A 16,123-nucleotide genomic window follows, 5' to 3' on the forward strand; every position below is an offset into this window, starting at 1 on the left:
GAGTGTCTGCACAATACGGCATACAATTCGGGCCCCCGCGCCAATATCCTTCTGGCACACGAAGGCAGCTTTGTCATACGTAGGACACTGATTGCATGTCTCCATGGCCAAGTTGATCAAGTGAGACGCTACTGGGTCTGCGACTTTCGAGCCTCTATTCTAAGGTGTCAATCTACCAGAGTGCCAAAGTGTTTACCAGAAGATCCTCTATTTAATTCACGTCTTTTCCCACAAGTTTGATAGTATTTTCGACTCTCACTAGTTCAAACAATTGCATAGCATCTGGTTTTAACATCGAGAAGCTCCAGCATCTAGATATTTGGAATATCGGTTTTAATCACCCGTTGCAATCAGTATAGTTTGCTATTATATTTTGATAGGAGATTATAGGCATAAATTAGTGCTAAGGAAAGGGAAAGAAACAGCAATGTAAGCGCGGAATAGGAAACAACCAATAGGAAACAACCGTTCAATATCCAACTCAACAAGGACAAAATAGCATAACATTACTCAAAGAAAACCCTCCCTAAGTCCCTTCGTTAGAGCCAGATAGGAAAGAAAGAGTGTTTTATTCATACCTTGGGGGAGAAAAATCCCTTTAGAGTTCTTCAGAGAAGTCCTGGTATAGCTTTTTGAGTACAAATGCTTGCATCGGATTGAGGTTGTTAGGATCCAGTTTTGGATTCTGCATTTCAGCCCATTCCTGCCTAAATTTCTCAAACTCGGAGGGTACTTCGATTTTGACTTCCTTTCTCCTATATGCAGTCTGGGGAGCCGGTGTTGGAGAGGTCTCTTTCCCTTCTCGCTGGCCGCTTAACCATGCCTGGTGTTTCTCATTATGATCAGATGCGGTGTTATAGACGTACTCCTCAAATTCTGTTGGGTTGGCCCAGAGGTGCTTGATCGACGATACGACTTCCCACTCTCTATAAATCATGCCATCAATGCACCATTTGACCCAGATCTCCACAGATTTTGGGTAGTTTTTAAGACCTGTCACCGGCCTTGGTCTCAGATCTTCAAGTGGGCAGTTGTAAGACACGCCTAACATTCCCTTGAAGTCATCCATTTGGCGTACGTGAATCCTTCCATTCTTCTCGTCTCCGTGCCTATGGTCAGGGCCAATTTGCGGCGTCGTCTTTAGAGAGAAAGAGAGGCCCGATCTGAACTTTGTACTTCGTTCGTACCTTGGGGAATTTTTAGGCCCATGCCGGATGATGACCTGCGTTGATTGTCCTCTTTTCCGCCACCCAACAACTACTCCGGCATCACCACGGCCGGACACTTCTCTGTTCTTTTCAGGCGTGATCAGACCCGCATCATCATCGTCTTCGTCAGCCGGGTTGGCAGGGCTTCCATTCCCAATTACATTTATTGGGGCCGTATCAACCGGGTTGGCAGGGCGTCCATTCCCAATTACATTTATTGGAGGGGCAGGGCCAATGACGTCGTAGGGATTGGGTTCATTCAAAGGGTTGGTCGACTCCTCCACCCCGTCCATGGCGACCACCGCCCTCTGCTCCTCCATTAACTCATTTAGGTCCGCCTCGTACTTTGCTAATACACTCGTCATCTCGTCAAATTCTTTGTTGCACCTGTCATATTCGTCCTTAAATTCGGGGTGTGCGCCGTTCCCATAGGACTTGGTAATCTCCTCCAGTCTTGGCTTACATCCTTCACGTTGACTACGCGAGCCCTCTAGAACGAGTTTATGCTTTCGAATATCCTCTGCGATTTTTTTCTTCTTTTGTGCAGGCGTTTCAGGCGTCTTGCTGGAATTGACTTTGCCGACTTTGTCCTTCGTTGCCTTGCTGGAACTGGTTTTGGGGTTGTTACCCTTCGGCTTCTTGCCTACTTCGCCTGATCCCATCTTGAAGGGACTGTATGATGATGCTTACAATCGACTTGTATTTAGGGAAAATGCAACTCTTTATATATTGAGTTCTCGACAAGTGTTTCTTACCTCAAGATTCTGCTGCATTACTATGAGAGAATTCCCTTCAAAAATCGGATGGCAGTATCACCTCCGGTAGCAACCTGTGGATGGTCTCTTCACTTCAGATGATCCTAGTAGACGACATGCATGGGTGGTTGTCCTAGGGCGGATATATGATGGGTTCCATCTACGCAAGATAGGCCCCATCAGTTTCTTGATCCGAACTCGGTCTGCGTTTTATTTATTACTCTAACAAGATGTCTATAGACCTTCCTTTTGTTAAACTCGCGCTTAGGCAAGAACTACGCGGCTTTTCTAGGGCTCGGCGAAACTACAGGAACGACAGAATGAAGAGGCCACTTGCTCTAGCCCTGGGATTTATTCTCGTTCTGTGTTCGTGGAGAATAGTTGAAACATCACGTCAATATAATCGTGGGTAGTTGGAAGCCGTAGCGTTTGTATTTGCTGATATCCGAACAGCCTCCCACCGGAGAGGGTCTCGTAGACATTCTCGCAACCGGTCACGCCCATCGCGAAGAAGGAATGGGCCTACACGCTGACGGTCGAAATCTCAAAATACTGCCTTTACGTCCCGTTGTCGGTACTTCAAACTTTGTATTCGCAACTCGAACCTCCCTCCCAGCACTTGCCACCAGCGGCCATGCTTCTACCTCAGATCAGTGCGTGAGGAATGCTTAGTGTTGCTAGGAATGAAATAAATGATAGTCGGTAACTTAACTATGAAATACTGTTTCGTGTACGTTTTCTTCTGTATAATGAAAGACAAATTGAAAATACCTTAACGGTTGCACTCTCTTCCATAGATCACCCTATCCTTAATTTGTCTAAAGTGGGAATTTAATAGCAGCTGTTACACGCCTTCCATATTATTTGGCATGTTGAATAGTGCAGCTTTCATTTAATCAACAAATTACCCGGACCGTCGCGAAGCTTCTTATATAACAGCACAGGGATTTAGGACACAATTTGACCGGCTCACAACTCCAGCTGCGGCGGCGTCGGGGCTTTGATTCCAAGTATAGAAAGGGCCGAGTCTTTGCAAATTGCTTGAGAGAATCCGGTATTTCTCTCCTGAGAAGACGTGGGCTCGAAGTCCGTAGCAGTTTTGGCTATGGTTTTATTGTAGTCCTAAAAAGATTAGATTTATAAGTATTTTTAAATGACTATACTACGTACGATTGCCTGGCACGTGCAGAATGGAAGGTTCGTGTTGGTGAATGAGTAGGATTTATCTTTCCTTTTTATTAAAATAAATATCTCGGCGTCTGATTTGAGGCCAATTTTGTAGCCTCGTTTGAAGAAGTTCTTTTTCGCCTTGCGAAACTGTTCGGCCTTGTTTCTCTTGTCCATGATAGCTGCCGTCTGTAGAGCCTTTTTGCTGAATATTAACCTATGTCAGTTATTATATGCTAGCACTTGTAACATGGTGCTACGTTGAATGATCTCGTTAGTAGCGGATGATTCTTCATTCGATCACCTAGCATAAGGGATCATCCTAACGCCCTCAACTGCGAGGGGCTAGGAAGTGATTCGATTCTCGAGCTGTATGTTATAGCTACGTTCCAGTTTATCGAAAGGCTGCTTCACTCTCTCCAATTCTGTGTAGTCATGTTGCTCACGTCACCTTCACAATGGGTGCTTGCCAAGCTTGGCGGAATGGATACACTATCATGGTACTCATTTTCTCTTGGCTGTTTATTTGCGACATGGCTACTGGGTTATGGTATCTATCGTGCTATCAATTCCAAGTGGCCGTTGACCACATCCTTTTTCCTAAGACACCTCGTCTATCCTCACATATTCCCTCGGATCCCCTTCGTAGGGACGGCCACACGACTCGAGGCCTTTATAGTACTTCTATACCTGATTACGAACACCCTCATTGTCGTTATCGGGGTGAAGGCAGAGATCGGTTCCCGAGCTGCCGCTATGTCCGTCATCAACCTCATCCCGCTCCTGTGTGGCTCGCGGCTCAGTCTCGTAACAAGACTGCTTGGGATCTCCCTCCGCACTAGCATTGGCTCCCATCAGTGGTTCGGCAGGACCGCGATTGCTCAGATGTTGGTACACACGATCGCCGTGTTAAGAGAACGTAATGCGTTCGCATGGACGACGAATAACTTTACCGGTGTTGTGGCACGTTTCTACTTTGGACCGGGTGAGATGCTCGCTGATTTGTGACAATAGGCAGGCTCTACCTTTGGATTCATCTTCCTCCTCTCCATCCGCCTCGTGAGGCGCGCGTTGTACGAATGGTTCCTAAATTCACACCTGCTCTTGTCTGCGGTGGTTTGCATAGCCATCTGGCGCCACGTCTCCTTGAAGAAGCCAACGGCGTTGTTCTTGCGGGTTGGCATATACCTGTGGACTATAGTGACCGTAGCCCACTGGGTCCTGTTTGCATTTAGAAATTTTGTCTTTGGCAGGCCATTTGCAACAGCTGAAGCGAAGCGGCCCTGGAATGTAGGCCTGGATGTTGAAGACCTTGAGTTAAGTGTATTGCAGGTGGATATCACCGTCCCAAGACCGTGGCAGGTCAAGGCTGGCCAATTTGTTTTCCTCTCGATCCCTAAACTTGGGATCTTCACCGGCCTTCGCGGTCACCCTTTTATGATTACGTGGTGGAAACGGGACCGGAAAGGCTTGACGATATCTCTCCTAGTAAGGTCGAGGGCGGGTTTTACTGCGGAGCTCGATAGGCATAGCGATAAATCTCTCCGCGCCTTCATCGACGGGCCATACGGTATACGACATAACTTTGGAGAGTACGGGGCGGTGGTTATGTTTGCGACAGGGATTGGCATCGCTGGTCACATACCGTATATTAAAGATCTGATTCGCGGATATAATAGCTGCGAGGTGAAGACCCGTTCTATCCGACTTGTTTGGGATATCAGGGAACAACGTGAGTAGTGGGAAGATACTTGAGACCCCAATCTCACATGATAGCTAGGTCACGAACTATGGGTTGGGTGTTGGATGGACGAGCTCTTGAAAATGGACACTGGATATGTACAAAAACCCGTACCTGATTACGAGAGATCGTTGCAACGTTAACCTATCGTAGATTCTCAAAATTACAATCCACGTGCAGGACCATGGACCGAAAAGGAAGAGCGAAGTACATGGAAGGCATTTGAGAATCAAGGAGTACTTCGGTCCGTCAGATGTGGCGGGAACGCTGACGGAGGAATTTAAACTCCGGAGCGGGCAGATCATGGTATCCCGTAAGTAGACCCTTCAATGTTGGATCATGCCTAGCCCGGACCGGCCCTTATTAATCTTAATAGTCTGCGCGGACACAGTCGTCGTAGATAAGGTCCGGGAGCGTGTACAGCAGGAGATGGATACGCGGGTACGGCTTGTGGAATTGGACTTCCAGCCATCTCCGAACAGATTACCGCCAGGGGGCTTGGACCTCAAGTGTCGAGGATAAATTTCCGATTTTCAGTTAAGCATAACCTTGAAAGAGCAAATTCGGTGCAGAAGGCCGAAAGCGGGGATTAATATGACATTTGACCGTACGGAGTATAACGTTAAACTGAAAGAAATAGACTATTGGCTTCGGTTTGATTCACCACTTCCCCCGAGTTGAAGATGCATAGGCACTAAGCCTCTTCGGGATCGGTTTCGCAGGGTACGTAAACTGTGAGGACATGGGTGTTTATTGGTAGTAAATACGGAGGCCCTGCAGATAAAAGGATTCGTAGATGGCCCACGTTGAATGACTCGTTAGGCAGCCGTTTTATGTCACCTATGCGGGATGATCCTTCACATGAAATAGTAGGACAAAAGATTGCGCATATCATACATCCTTTCGCAAGGAATTACCGAGTGCTCAATCTCAATATGCTTCCAATTCTACTGATTATAAACTACCGTGACCCCGCTTAGACCAACCCTCCCTCCGACTCGTCCTTATCTTCTATCCCCCAGAAAGCCATCCAAGATTTTTCTGCCCTAACCTCACGGCGCACCGAGCCCTCCAGCGCACGGTGAAGTTGGACTATGAGCTCATTCAATCGTTCGAAGTCGTGGTCCAGGTGATTCGCTAGGAAGAGCTGCTGATAAGCGTCATAGCATGTTTCGCGGAGCTTCTGTAGGTTCTCGAATCCATCCCGGTAGAACCGGATCTCTTGACGCTGGTTCCCTAATTCCCTAGTAAGCTCTTCGACCCTGGCGGTTAGGTTCGGGGGAGGATTTTTCTTGGCGAGCTGAACCCGCTGTGGGGAGAGTTCAAGCACTGATGTTGATCCGTTCTGGCGACGGATCTGATGATCAAGCCGACTAACTCCCAGCGGCTGTCCACGCGGTGGGACAGAAGGGACAGGCATTTTAGTTCTATACCGCGGGTTCCTGGGGTATCTCTGAGTATTTGACTCGTTGTGATTACACAAGTCAAGATAAACATAGAGCAAGTGATTGACACCTAATTATACTCCTCCTAGCCCAGGGGGCTTTAATTTGGAGGGGGAGGAAGTGATAGTGATGACCTATAACAGGATACTGGTAGGCCCTTAAGAAGTTGATGGCAGATGAAGCCGGGTATGACTCAATGACCGTGATTCAAAATACCCGTCAGACGTGCCGGACAGGTTGTATGGATCAGGATTTTGATTTGGGACTAAGATATAGTATTCAAGCGCAATTCTCGAGGACAAAATTCGCTTTATATCATCAAAGAGAAATTAGACAAATCATCCTTCAAGACGTATCAATTCAACCCTCCTGCAGCCGCCAAGTTTCTTTCCTCGCAAGTGACCTAGGCGTGATTTTCCTACCACCAATCCGTCCCCTGGCCGAAGAACTGCTTAACTTGGGTTCGGTATTCTGTCCCTCCAAGGCATCGACATTTGAAAGCGGGATTGCCACCTCGTCCTCCCTCGGTCGCTCGGCCGAGCTTTGCTGGCTAGCCAGACTGATTTTACTTTCGGAAGTCTCCTCCGATGCCATCATCGGCTCGGCCTTTTGGGCTGCTCCAGAGCTTAAGGCTGCCTGCAGCTTGCTACTGAGACTGTCTGCAATCTCGCCACATCGTGTTGCCTCTCCAAATACTCGGTCGAGAAGCACGATTGTATCGTTGTGCTTCGCGCGCTCGAAGGTAAGTTCCTCTTGACATGCTCGATGGACCAGACGCTCTTCGTTTAGCATTTGCCAAGTGTTGGCAAGGGACGCCTCACTCTGGGAAAGAGCGTATTGGCCCTGCTGTGCAAGGTTCGTAGCTTCATGTAGCTTGATCTCCAGCTTTTCAGCGTACTCATTCAATGATTCTGCTCTGAAGTAGAAGCCACGTAAGAAATCCCACGAGGGGCTCCCGTGATATTCGCGCCGGGCGGTTCCCGTGATCGTCTGTGAGGATGTTAGCAGCTTCTCCTTCTAGGAGCGTGCGCTTACTGAAGGTTCCGGTTGAGACATCGAGAAATATGCGGTATATGGCAGTTGTAGGCTCGATATTTCTCGGACGTCGGAAGTGTACTTATAGCACGAGGCGACCCCCACACCTACGCGACTTGAAATCAGAGAGATCATCTCGATTCTCCCCTGAATCTTATGGCGGTAAAAGAGGCGGCTGAATTTTCACCATCGAGTGGGGCTATGAACTGTACCCTTGGTAGGGAGTAATGAAAATTGTAATATAATACGCGAAGTAAATCGATTCAAGGTGGTAGATTCGTATTGGCACATATATCTACTTAATCTAATATGCCAGAGCAAAAATCCAAGCCTGAACTGTTTTACCCCTGGAGGTATTCCATATAAGCATGCAATGCCGCCCTGTCCGGCTCCGCACATCTCAGTCCAGAAATATCCGCTTTTCCTAATATCGATGCCCATCTAGTAGTCGGAGAAACACTGCTGGCATATCCGACCGTCTGAACGACTGCGGCATGTCTTCGTGCCTCTGCGATCAGAGGATGAAGGGGCATAAAGATTGGTAGCTCCGGGGCGATCCAGTTGTATCGCATCTATAATGTCAGCTGGATTGCACATCTGTAACTGAATGCTATGTTAGGAAACCTACACTAAGAGATTGCTGAGAACAAATCGAAGATCCCCCTTTAGAGGGTGTCGACATCGTAGCATCGTGGTGACCTTTCTAACTTAGAAGAGCAGACATATAAGGGTGGGTTCGCTTACCTCTCTCAGCGACGAGCCCTAGGTCCTTCATTTTGGACTTTACAGCATTTTTTGAGCGGTTTTCACCATTCCTTTCACTAAAGGTCCGCCAAACATTGCGAAGCTCTGCCCCGGGGTTCTCAGAATGTACCTGACGCAATAGCGATAACTCTGCGTCACTCCACGGGGACCGATTTGCAGACATGTTCGGACTTGAGCGGTAAGCATTGGTTTTGGAGTCCCTTTGAACAATGATATACCATAAATTCGCAACTATACTCAACGGAGGGTTTGGTGGCGCTTTTTAGTCGGATCCGCTTTAATTCACAAAGCTGTTCTTAGATCGATGTTGGTAGCCGCGGGGGTCTCGATCAAAATATGTGCAAGGGTCTTAAGGTGCGGGGCGAATCTGGATGAAAATGGTTAGCGCCCGTAGGCCATATGAATGGCGTGGGATGATCGCTGGATCATCGTATATAAACGCGCCTCTGGTGCTTGCCAGTCGTATATGTACTAGCTGGATGCCCGTCTATGTCTACTTACAGCTTTTGACATGGCGAATTCAACAGACGGCAATTCTTGGGACGAGTTCCTCCTCGGCATGCCTCCTAGCACAGCTCTATCAGCATCCCTCTCGCCAGATTCTCAATCCCTCGAACACGGTTCCATCTCGGAAACAGGAAATTCGGCCGAGGCTCAAGATTGGTTCTCAAGCGCTGGGAACAATATAACCAGCCTAGCAACGATAGCGGAGGAAAACGCTCCACACTACCCGAGGCCCAAAAGGTCCCCATCCAAAGTGCTGGGCGACTCATTCTCGCCTCGACGGCAGAGTCAACTTTATGTATCACGTTCAGAGTTCATCAGAGAGATCCGAGCCATGTCGGAAAAGGTGGCCAAAGCCCAAGAGAAGTGGGTTACTACTACTATATTTGAGCGCACTTGCTAATGTGTAATAAGCGTTCGAGATGTGCAGACGTAAGATGTTCCCTGTTCCCCCCTAGATCGAGAGATTGTTTAACATAATTTAGGAAGCTGGACTCGGTTTTGAACAACCACCAAAAGCTTTCTCGTTGGACGGTCGACGTGTCTACCGCACTCGATCATGTTGCCCAACAAGTTTTGGCTAAGGATGGAGGGGCTGTGGCGGGCCAATGGCATATGCCGGACCTTCCTGCCCAACATGTCGCGGACGAGATCGGAATGTCTATGGTAGATGAGGGCGAATGGCACATGCCAGAGGAAGAACGGCAGGTGATATGATTGGCGGAGTTGAATAGAAATAATTTCAATAGTTGAATCTGAATCTCCTCCCTTTTGAAAACACCCCATGAAGTAATCCTGGAAGTATATCGGTTTCGTGGGCTCCAACCTAGTGGTTCGCACGTGTACAGAACGTGGACATGTTCCTCCAATCGCTTTCCGCTGTCGTGGCCGGCAGGGAGATTGTGTTCGGGAGTTGATCGCCCTAAAGAGAATGCGATCAGCTTTCTTCCGCGTCACTGTGGATGCTAAAAGAGCTCGGTATTACAAACCAACAACAAATTGATGTTGGTTTCACCGAGGAAGGCTCTCTGATGTAACATGATCATCTCAATCCCGAGGACTTGGGCCCTAAAAGGACTTGCATGCACTCTTGGCAGGAAAATTTTCCAACACGAGATTACCTGTAAATATCGAGCAGAGGGAATACGACGGTACCCTAATGCTCAAATGTGTTCCTCTGCTTTTGTTTGGATATTTTAAACCTTTTGGTTGTCTCGGATGCAACGACGTTCAAATTAACTCAAACGGCGTTTAAAGGCCGGGTAACGCGTTTACAGCCGCGGTGCAGCTCTGTGTTATGTCCACAGCTAGGGCCCGCAAAACAGCCCTACCGGACTTGTCGTATGCCGAGATTCTCCGCCTTACGCAATCGATTCACTAGCGTAATGAAACGTACATGTACACGCATGGCGCCATATTAGTAAGAATGACCGAAGGCGGCATTGTACGAGGGCCATCACGCTATCCCCTGTAGATATCAGGCCACTATCTTCTGTCGCAGCAGACGGAGCAAAGGCTCATGTAGGTTAAAAGAAGATGGAATTGTTGTCACTCTTAACTTTTGAAATTCACATCATTGATTCAAGTTAGCGGCTACTGTCAGATTCTTGGAACTAGGCCCTCTCCCACCCCCCTGCCGGGTGCCTTTTCGCTTTTCGCTATCGAAACAGATGATCCAGGATGATGGCCGTCAAAAAATAGATGGCCAGCAGGAGGTACGGGGAGATAACCTCAGCAAGTTCACTTGTAAGGACTCGATGCATTTATATCAATAACAGCTGCTTTGCCTTATCAAGTATACACTCAACCATCCTTTCAAACCACCCCTATAATGCATTGGGCGGTTATCATTGCACTCCTCTCGGCAGTGTGTAAGCTGGCCTCTTGTGGAGCTCAAGGCCGCTTGGTGAGTGCCGCATATTATATCAATTGGTATTGTATCTCTGACCTCGGTCCGCAAACTTCTCCTCATTTATGACAATAGGGCCATTTACGATAGAAAGTTTGATCCGCAGGATCTCCCAGCGGACAAGTTAACGCATGTGCTCTATGCATTTGCCAATATATCACTCACAGGCGAGGTGTAGGTTTCAAACCACAAATTTTGTCCTGCGCTGACTATCTCTAGTTCCTTGTCTGATAATTGGGCCGATACAGAGAAACACTTTGCTGGAGATACCTTGGACGAGCCCGGGGCTAACCTTTATGGCTGCTTCAAGCAACTCTACCTCCTCAAAAAGGCCAACCGCCATCTCAAGATTCTTCTTTCTATTGGTGGCGCGAGTTACTCCGCAAACTTCTCTGGCCTAGCATCTACTGACTTAGGTCGGTCAACATTTGCTTCGACTGCCGTCGCTCTCGTCGCAGACCTCGGCCTCGACGGCCTTGATATTGATTGGGAATTTCCTCAAAATAATGCCGAGGCAGCGGATATGGTTCTTCTCTTGCAAAGCACCAGAGCCGCTCTCGACGCCTATGGGAAATCACTCAGCACGCCATATCATTTCCAGCTCACGGTAGCCTGTCCTGCGGGCCCTTCCGACTATAAAACTCTACATCTCGCTGAGATGGATCAATACGCAGATTTCTGGTTTCTTATGGCGTATAATTACGCTGGGAACTGGAGCAAGACAACCGGGAACCAAGCAAACCTCTTCCCATCTACGATTGACCCAGCCAGTACCCCGTTCAATACTACGGAAGCTGTCGGCTACTATATTGCCAAAGGGATTGCGGCAAGCAAGATCGTCCTTGGTATGCCTATCTACGGCCGGTCCTTTGCGGCTACCGACGGTCTTGGCAAGCCATTTAATAAAGTTGGTTCGGGCACTTGGGAGGCTGGGGTCTATGACTTCAAGGAATTGCCACTCTACGGAGCGACGGAGAGTTACGATAGTGCAACGGGATCGAGCTATAGCTATAATGCTGCAAGCAAAGAATTGGTCAGCTACGACAACGTCGCTGTGGTGAAGCAGAAGGCGGCCTTTATCCAGCGGATGGAACTGGGTGGGGCGATGTGGTGGGAAAGTAGTGCGGATAAGATGGGCAACAAGAGCTTGATTCGGACCGTGGCCGAGGCTCTCGGTGGTGGTAATGGCTCGGGCTTGGGCTTGGGCTGTTCCCAAAATCAACTGGCTTACCCAAATAGCCCCTACCTGAATCTCCGAGCTGAAATGCCTGGGTTGGGTTCTGTTTCTGTAGCTGTAGCTGCACTAACGTCTGCCGTCATGTCCGAGGAACGCTTATCCATTTCGTCACCAACACCTAATTCGGATACTGCTTCCTTGCCCTCCCATAAAGGGGGTAGCGAGACCCCTTCAACTTCATCTTCAACCTCATCTTCAAAAGGTGCAAATAGTCCCTCGGGCCCAGTAGCCCAGAGTCAATTTACAACTTTGACCATGCACACCACGAGCGTTTCTACAATCATCAACTGCGCCTCGACAGCTGAAAGATGCCTAGTTGATTCCACCCTAACCACAACCTTGACCGACCATGCTTCAACCACTATCTGCCCGGCCACGGAGACGACCACCAAATCTTATCAGCTGAACTCTGTCTGGACCAACTCTACAGCATCTTCATTCTCTTTGGATATTAGCCCAACCAACAACGGCACGAAAGTGGTTTCTGCTCAATCTCCTCAAAGCAGCACCAATCCTCTTGTTGTCCCTGGGAAGAATGGTATATCTGGGTGTGCATACGTCTTGGCCGATCGCTTAGGTGCCGGTGCTATGTGCTCGTTAGACTATTGTTACTGTGGTGGGATTGCCGCTCCTCTGCTCACTTCAACGTTGTCAGGCGCATTGACTACCAATTGCAATTATCAAACACAACCGGCAACAAACTCTTGTCCTCAGTCTAATTATTATGCCCCAATATCTATGCTTTCTGTAACGGCTAGAATAGTAACTCCCGACCCAACTACAGTATCCAATATGGTTATCGTGTCCTGCTTGTCATCGGACGGCGTCTTGGCGACCTGCATTCCCTTCACGACATCTAGCCAACTTCCAACTAGCACCGGTCGGGCATAATAGCATTCAAACTTTGCTGCTTGGATAGATTATCGGGCTAGGCAGTGCTCATATGACCGGTCATCCGAGCTCCGATGACCACACGTGACTCTACATAGAACATTTATAAAACGTTTTTCAAATGCTTACCAAGTGCTTGTGGCGCCCTAATTCATGGTCCTGGCGACTAATGCAGGGCTAGGCCCAATTGAGCCTAGCCAGCAACTCGTTTTCCAATCAATCTGAAATCCACCTCCACCATCCCTACCAACTCCACCTCTCCCATCCCGTCCACCTCCACCACCACCAGCCACCCCTACCTCCTCAAAGTGAGTATAATATATATTATTTATCGATCTTTACTCAATTATATCATATATCTAACGCGCAGATTCAAAAACAACAAAAATGGCAGCTTTGGTGGCTTTGCGCATTGTCGCGAATTCACCAAATCTGACCTTTGCCCTACCCCTTCACTTTCACCTTTACCTCATTTTGGATACGTCCCCATCACTACTTAGTGCATTTACTGACTGATTTTAGATTATTTTCAACGTATTTTCCAACCGTTTTCTAAACGTTTTACACCATGGCACCATTGTCTGTTGACGATCGCGCCAATGCCTATACCAACTCAGCTGATCGTCCAACCGGTGTTAGTGCATGGGTTATTGAGGATGTAAGTGTTTTTTAAACGTTTTCTGAGTATTGTCTAACTGTGTTAAAAGGGCATGCCAGTGATTCCGGCTGGTGAGATGTTCTGCAGATATGCAGATGACGAGGGTGTTATGTGCTCTGTTACAGTAAATTCCTTCAATTCCCTACCGTTTTCTAAATGTTTTCTAATTGTTTTACACAGCATAAGTATGAAAGCACCAATGCCTTGCGGGCACATGTTCGTCGCGATATTGAAAATGGTGGTCATGGCATTAAGGTCAAGGATGGAGTTAAGGGCCGAATGAAGAACGTATGCAAATCGAGTTCTATATGTTTTGAAAACGTTTTCTAACTACTTAGTCTGATCGCCACACCTCGAAGTTGGCTTTTGCTGGTGCTTACGATGCTGTTATGGCCAATGCTGCTCGTGTATGTTACTGGATTTCTCATTGTTTTGAAATTGCTTTCTAATTACTTTCTAGTTGCAAACCCATTTTGAGGAAATRGCAGCTCAGACTACCCCCAAAAAGGTAATCACTTCAAATATGTTTTCCAAACGTTTTCTAACTATGTTAAAGGCTACTACTACTGCAGGCAAGAAGGTTGTTGGTCAGGTATGTGATTTCTAAGTGTTTTCAAAACGTCTTCTAACTGGTTTATAGGCTTCTAAGACTCTTATTGCTCGGGATGCATCCGCTGCTCGCCAGCAGGTTCAAAACCTGGCCACTCAGCTACTTGAATGCCCTGTTCGAATGGTTGGCAAGAAGGGTGAGCGTGGTCGTCAAGTATGTGTTTTAGTATTGTTTTGTAAACGTTTTCTAACTGACTTCACAGGCTGTTCCAAATGCTGCTGCTATGCGCAAGCTGCTTAACCGTACTACTGCAAAGTGTGCTGGTTGCAAAGGAAGCGGTGAGAAGTGTAAGTGATTTCTATTTGATCTCTAAACGTTTTCTGAATGTCTGCTAACTGTGTCTAAAAGGTCCTGATGTTACTAAACAGAATTGGGCTTCGTCTGGTTGTGAGATCCTGGCTGCTTTTGAGATGCCGGATGATGAATCTGATGGGTCTGATGATGATGATGAATAGATGAATGTGTTTTGAAATCATCTTTAAAATGATTTCAGAACGCTTTTTCTCTGCTTTGCTGGTGTTTTATGGGTGGGATGATACCAAATGGGATATGCATAACGGTTATTATGCAATACAATACAATGATTTTTAAAAAACAAAATTAATTTAAGTGATTTAATACTTTATTATATATAAGAAAGTATAAAAAGAATAAAAATAAAAATATACTAATATTACTTTAGGTATAAGCTGATAGTATATTTAGTACTATAGAATAGAATATATATATAAGCTAGAAGTAAGTATTATAAGTTATAGTTTTATTTTAATTTCTTTGCTTTATTAGTTAAACGTTTAATAAACGTTTAACGAGTATTTGACAAGTATTTAATAAACCTTCATTAAATGCTTGTCAAATACTCGTTAAACGTTTTATTAAATATTTATTAAATACTTATTGAATATTCGTAAAATAATAATTAATTAATTTATAACTACTTGTTAATTATAAACTAATTGTCTCTTATCTTTATAATAACTGTTCCTAAAATACTATCTCGTTATGTTATTTTTATATTAGTAATCGCTCGCTTATAATTCTAAGATTATTAATAATCCCACTATTACAAATTCGAAAAATTACTTACCCCACTTTCTTTCTTTTACGACAAGTTCTTCTATTATAAAGTTATACGTCCTTTTACTTTAATAATGGCAGATCGACGTTATCTTAATCTTCGAGAGCGGCCTGATAACTCTCCAGCCTTTGAGACCCTTCAGGTAAGCTAATAAATCAATCTCTATTTGTTTTAATAACAAGTATAAAATACTAATATTACTTTTTAATAATAACTAGAATACTACCTGTGGATACTCGCAATGTATTCAGATATACCCTGGTGAAATCTTTTGTCGTATTATAGTAGACAGTGAAGAAGAGATTGAGTTATGCCCTGTTAAAGTAAATAAGTTAACTTATAATCTATTTACTTTATATATATTAAATATTTAAATAGGGCCGATTTTCTCGAACATCAAACTTAATAGTCCATATRGCAAAGCATCATCCAGAGTGGCATATACATACCCATCCGCGTGGTAGAGTATCACTTGTTAGTCTATTCCTATTTTAAAAATAATAGTAATTAATAATAAAATAGGAATTTTCACGAATAACAACAGCATATTTTCGTCAAGTCGGGAGGGCGATTGAAGGTCAGGTATGAGATATAATATATATATTCATATAGTATTTTTATAACGTTTTCTAATTATTAATAAACTGTCCAGAGTACGTCTAACTCTAATTCAACTCCTGGTCCGACTCCTGGTCCGACTCCTGGTCCGACTCCTGGTCCGACTCTTGGTCCGACTCCTGGTCCAACTCCTGGCCCGACTCCTGGCCCGACTCCTGGCCCGACTCCTGGCCCGACTCCTAGTCCAATTACTGATATTCTTACTACTTTAACTACTGCTTTAAATAATGCTCCTGCCGACCAACTTATTGCTCTAACTGCTGCTTTAACTGCTACCCTAGCCCAAGCTCAGGCTTCTAACGCAGCTTCTAGTACAATTCCTGGCGTAGCTATAACTGTAAGTATGATCACTTTGAAATCACTTCCAAATCGCTAATAAAACAGCCAGAGAACTGCTCCTACTCTTTCTGGCGTAATAGCTGGCGCAACTCCTAGTATAACTCCTGGCGCAATTCCTGGTACAACTCCTGGCGCAATTCCTGGTGCAACTCCTGGCGCTCCT

General features: G+C 46.1%; 8 protein-coding genes across 8 annotated transcripts; 3 read left to right on the forward strand and 5 right to left on the reverse strand.

Moving 5' to 3' along the window:
* Positions 1–598: 598 nt before the first annotated feature.
* BP5553_06890 (uncharacterized protein) lies at positions 599–1,870 on the reverse strand (the record flags this gene model as incomplete). The annotated part of the gene is made up of 1 exon (XM_032015513.1): positions 599–1,870. One exon carries the CDS (start codon positions 1,868–1,870, stop codon positions 599–601), a length of 1,272 nt encoding a protein of 423 aa, XP_031868934.1.
* Positions 1,871–2,932: 1,062 nt separating this feature from the next.
* Positions 2,933–3,307, reverse strand: BP5553_06891 (uncharacterized protein; the record flags this gene model as incomplete). Its single annotated transcript, XM_032015514.1, has 2 exons — positions 2,933–3,085; positions 3,134–3,307. The coding sequence occupies 2 exons, from the start codon at positions 3,305–3,307 to the stop codon at positions 2,933–2,935; spliced, it is 327 nt and encodes a 108-aa protein (XP_031868935.1).
* A 579-nt stretch (positions 3,308–3,886) lies between these two features.
* On the forward strand, positions 3,887–5,014 carry BP5553_06892 (uncharacterized protein; the record flags this gene model as incomplete). Its single annotated transcript, XM_032015515.1, has 3 exons — positions 3,887–4,090; positions 4,145–4,862; positions 4,911–5,014. 3 exons carry the CDS (start codon positions 3,887–3,889, stop codon positions 5,012–5,014), a joined length of 1,026 nt encoding a protein of 341 aa, XP_031868936.1.
* Positions 5,015–5,847: 833 nt separating this feature from the next.
* Positions 5,848–6,291, reverse strand: BP5553_06893 (Uncharacterized protein; the record flags this gene model as incomplete). Its single annotated transcript, XM_032015516.1, has 1 exon — positions 5,848–6,291. One exon carries the CDS (start codon positions 6,289–6,291, stop codon positions 5,848–5,850), a length of 444 nt encoding a protein of 147 aa, XP_031868937.1.
* A 385-nt stretch (positions 6,292–6,676) lies between these two features.
* BP5553_06894 (uncharacterized protein) lies at positions 6,677–7,372 on the reverse strand (the record flags this gene model as incomplete). Its single annotated transcript, XM_032015517.1, has 2 exons — positions 6,677–7,306; positions 7,352–7,372. The coding sequence occupies 2 exons, from the start codon at positions 7,370–7,372 to the stop codon at positions 6,677–6,679; spliced, it is 651 nt and encodes a 216-aa protein (XP_031868938.1).
* A 320-nt stretch (positions 7,373–7,692) lies between these two features.
* BP5553_06895 (uncharacterized protein) lies at positions 7,693–8,279 on the reverse strand (the record flags this gene model as incomplete). Its single annotated transcript, XM_032015518.1, has 3 exons — positions 7,693–7,923; positions 7,980–8,050; positions 8,096–8,279. 3 exons carry the CDS (start codon positions 8,277–8,279, stop codon positions 7,693–7,695), a joined length of 486 nt encoding a protein of 161 aa, XP_031868939.1.
* A 348-nt stretch (positions 8,280–8,627) lies between these two features.
* BP5553_06896 (uncharacterized protein) lies at positions 8,628–9,337 on the forward strand (the record flags this gene model as incomplete). Its single annotated transcript, XM_032015519.1, has 3 exons — positions 8,628–8,986; positions 9,035–9,052; positions 9,106–9,337. 3 exons carry the CDS (start codon positions 8,628–8,630, stop codon positions 9,335–9,337), a joined length of 609 nt encoding a protein of 202 aa, XP_031868940.1.
* Positions 9,338–10,451: 1,114 nt separating this feature from the next.
* Positions 10,452–12,657, forward strand: BP5553_06897 (uncharacterized protein; the record flags this gene model as incomplete). Its single annotated transcript, XM_032015520.1, has 3 exons — positions 10,452–10,552; positions 10,605–10,703; positions 10,749–12,657. 3 exons carry the CDS (start codon positions 10,452–10,454, stop codon positions 12,655–12,657), a joined length of 2,109 nt encoding a protein of 702 aa, XP_031868941.1.
* Between the last annotated feature and the right edge of the window lie 3,466 nt (positions 12,658–16,123).

The sequence above is a fragment of the Venustampulla echinocandica genome, assembly GCF_003357145.1.
Source record: "Venustampulla echinocandica strain BP 5553 chromosome Unknown scaffold_4, whole genome shotgun sequence".
Lineage (NCBI taxonomy): Eukaryota > Fungi > Ascomycota > Leotiomycetes > Helotiales > Pleuroascaceae > Venustampulla > Venustampulla echinocandica.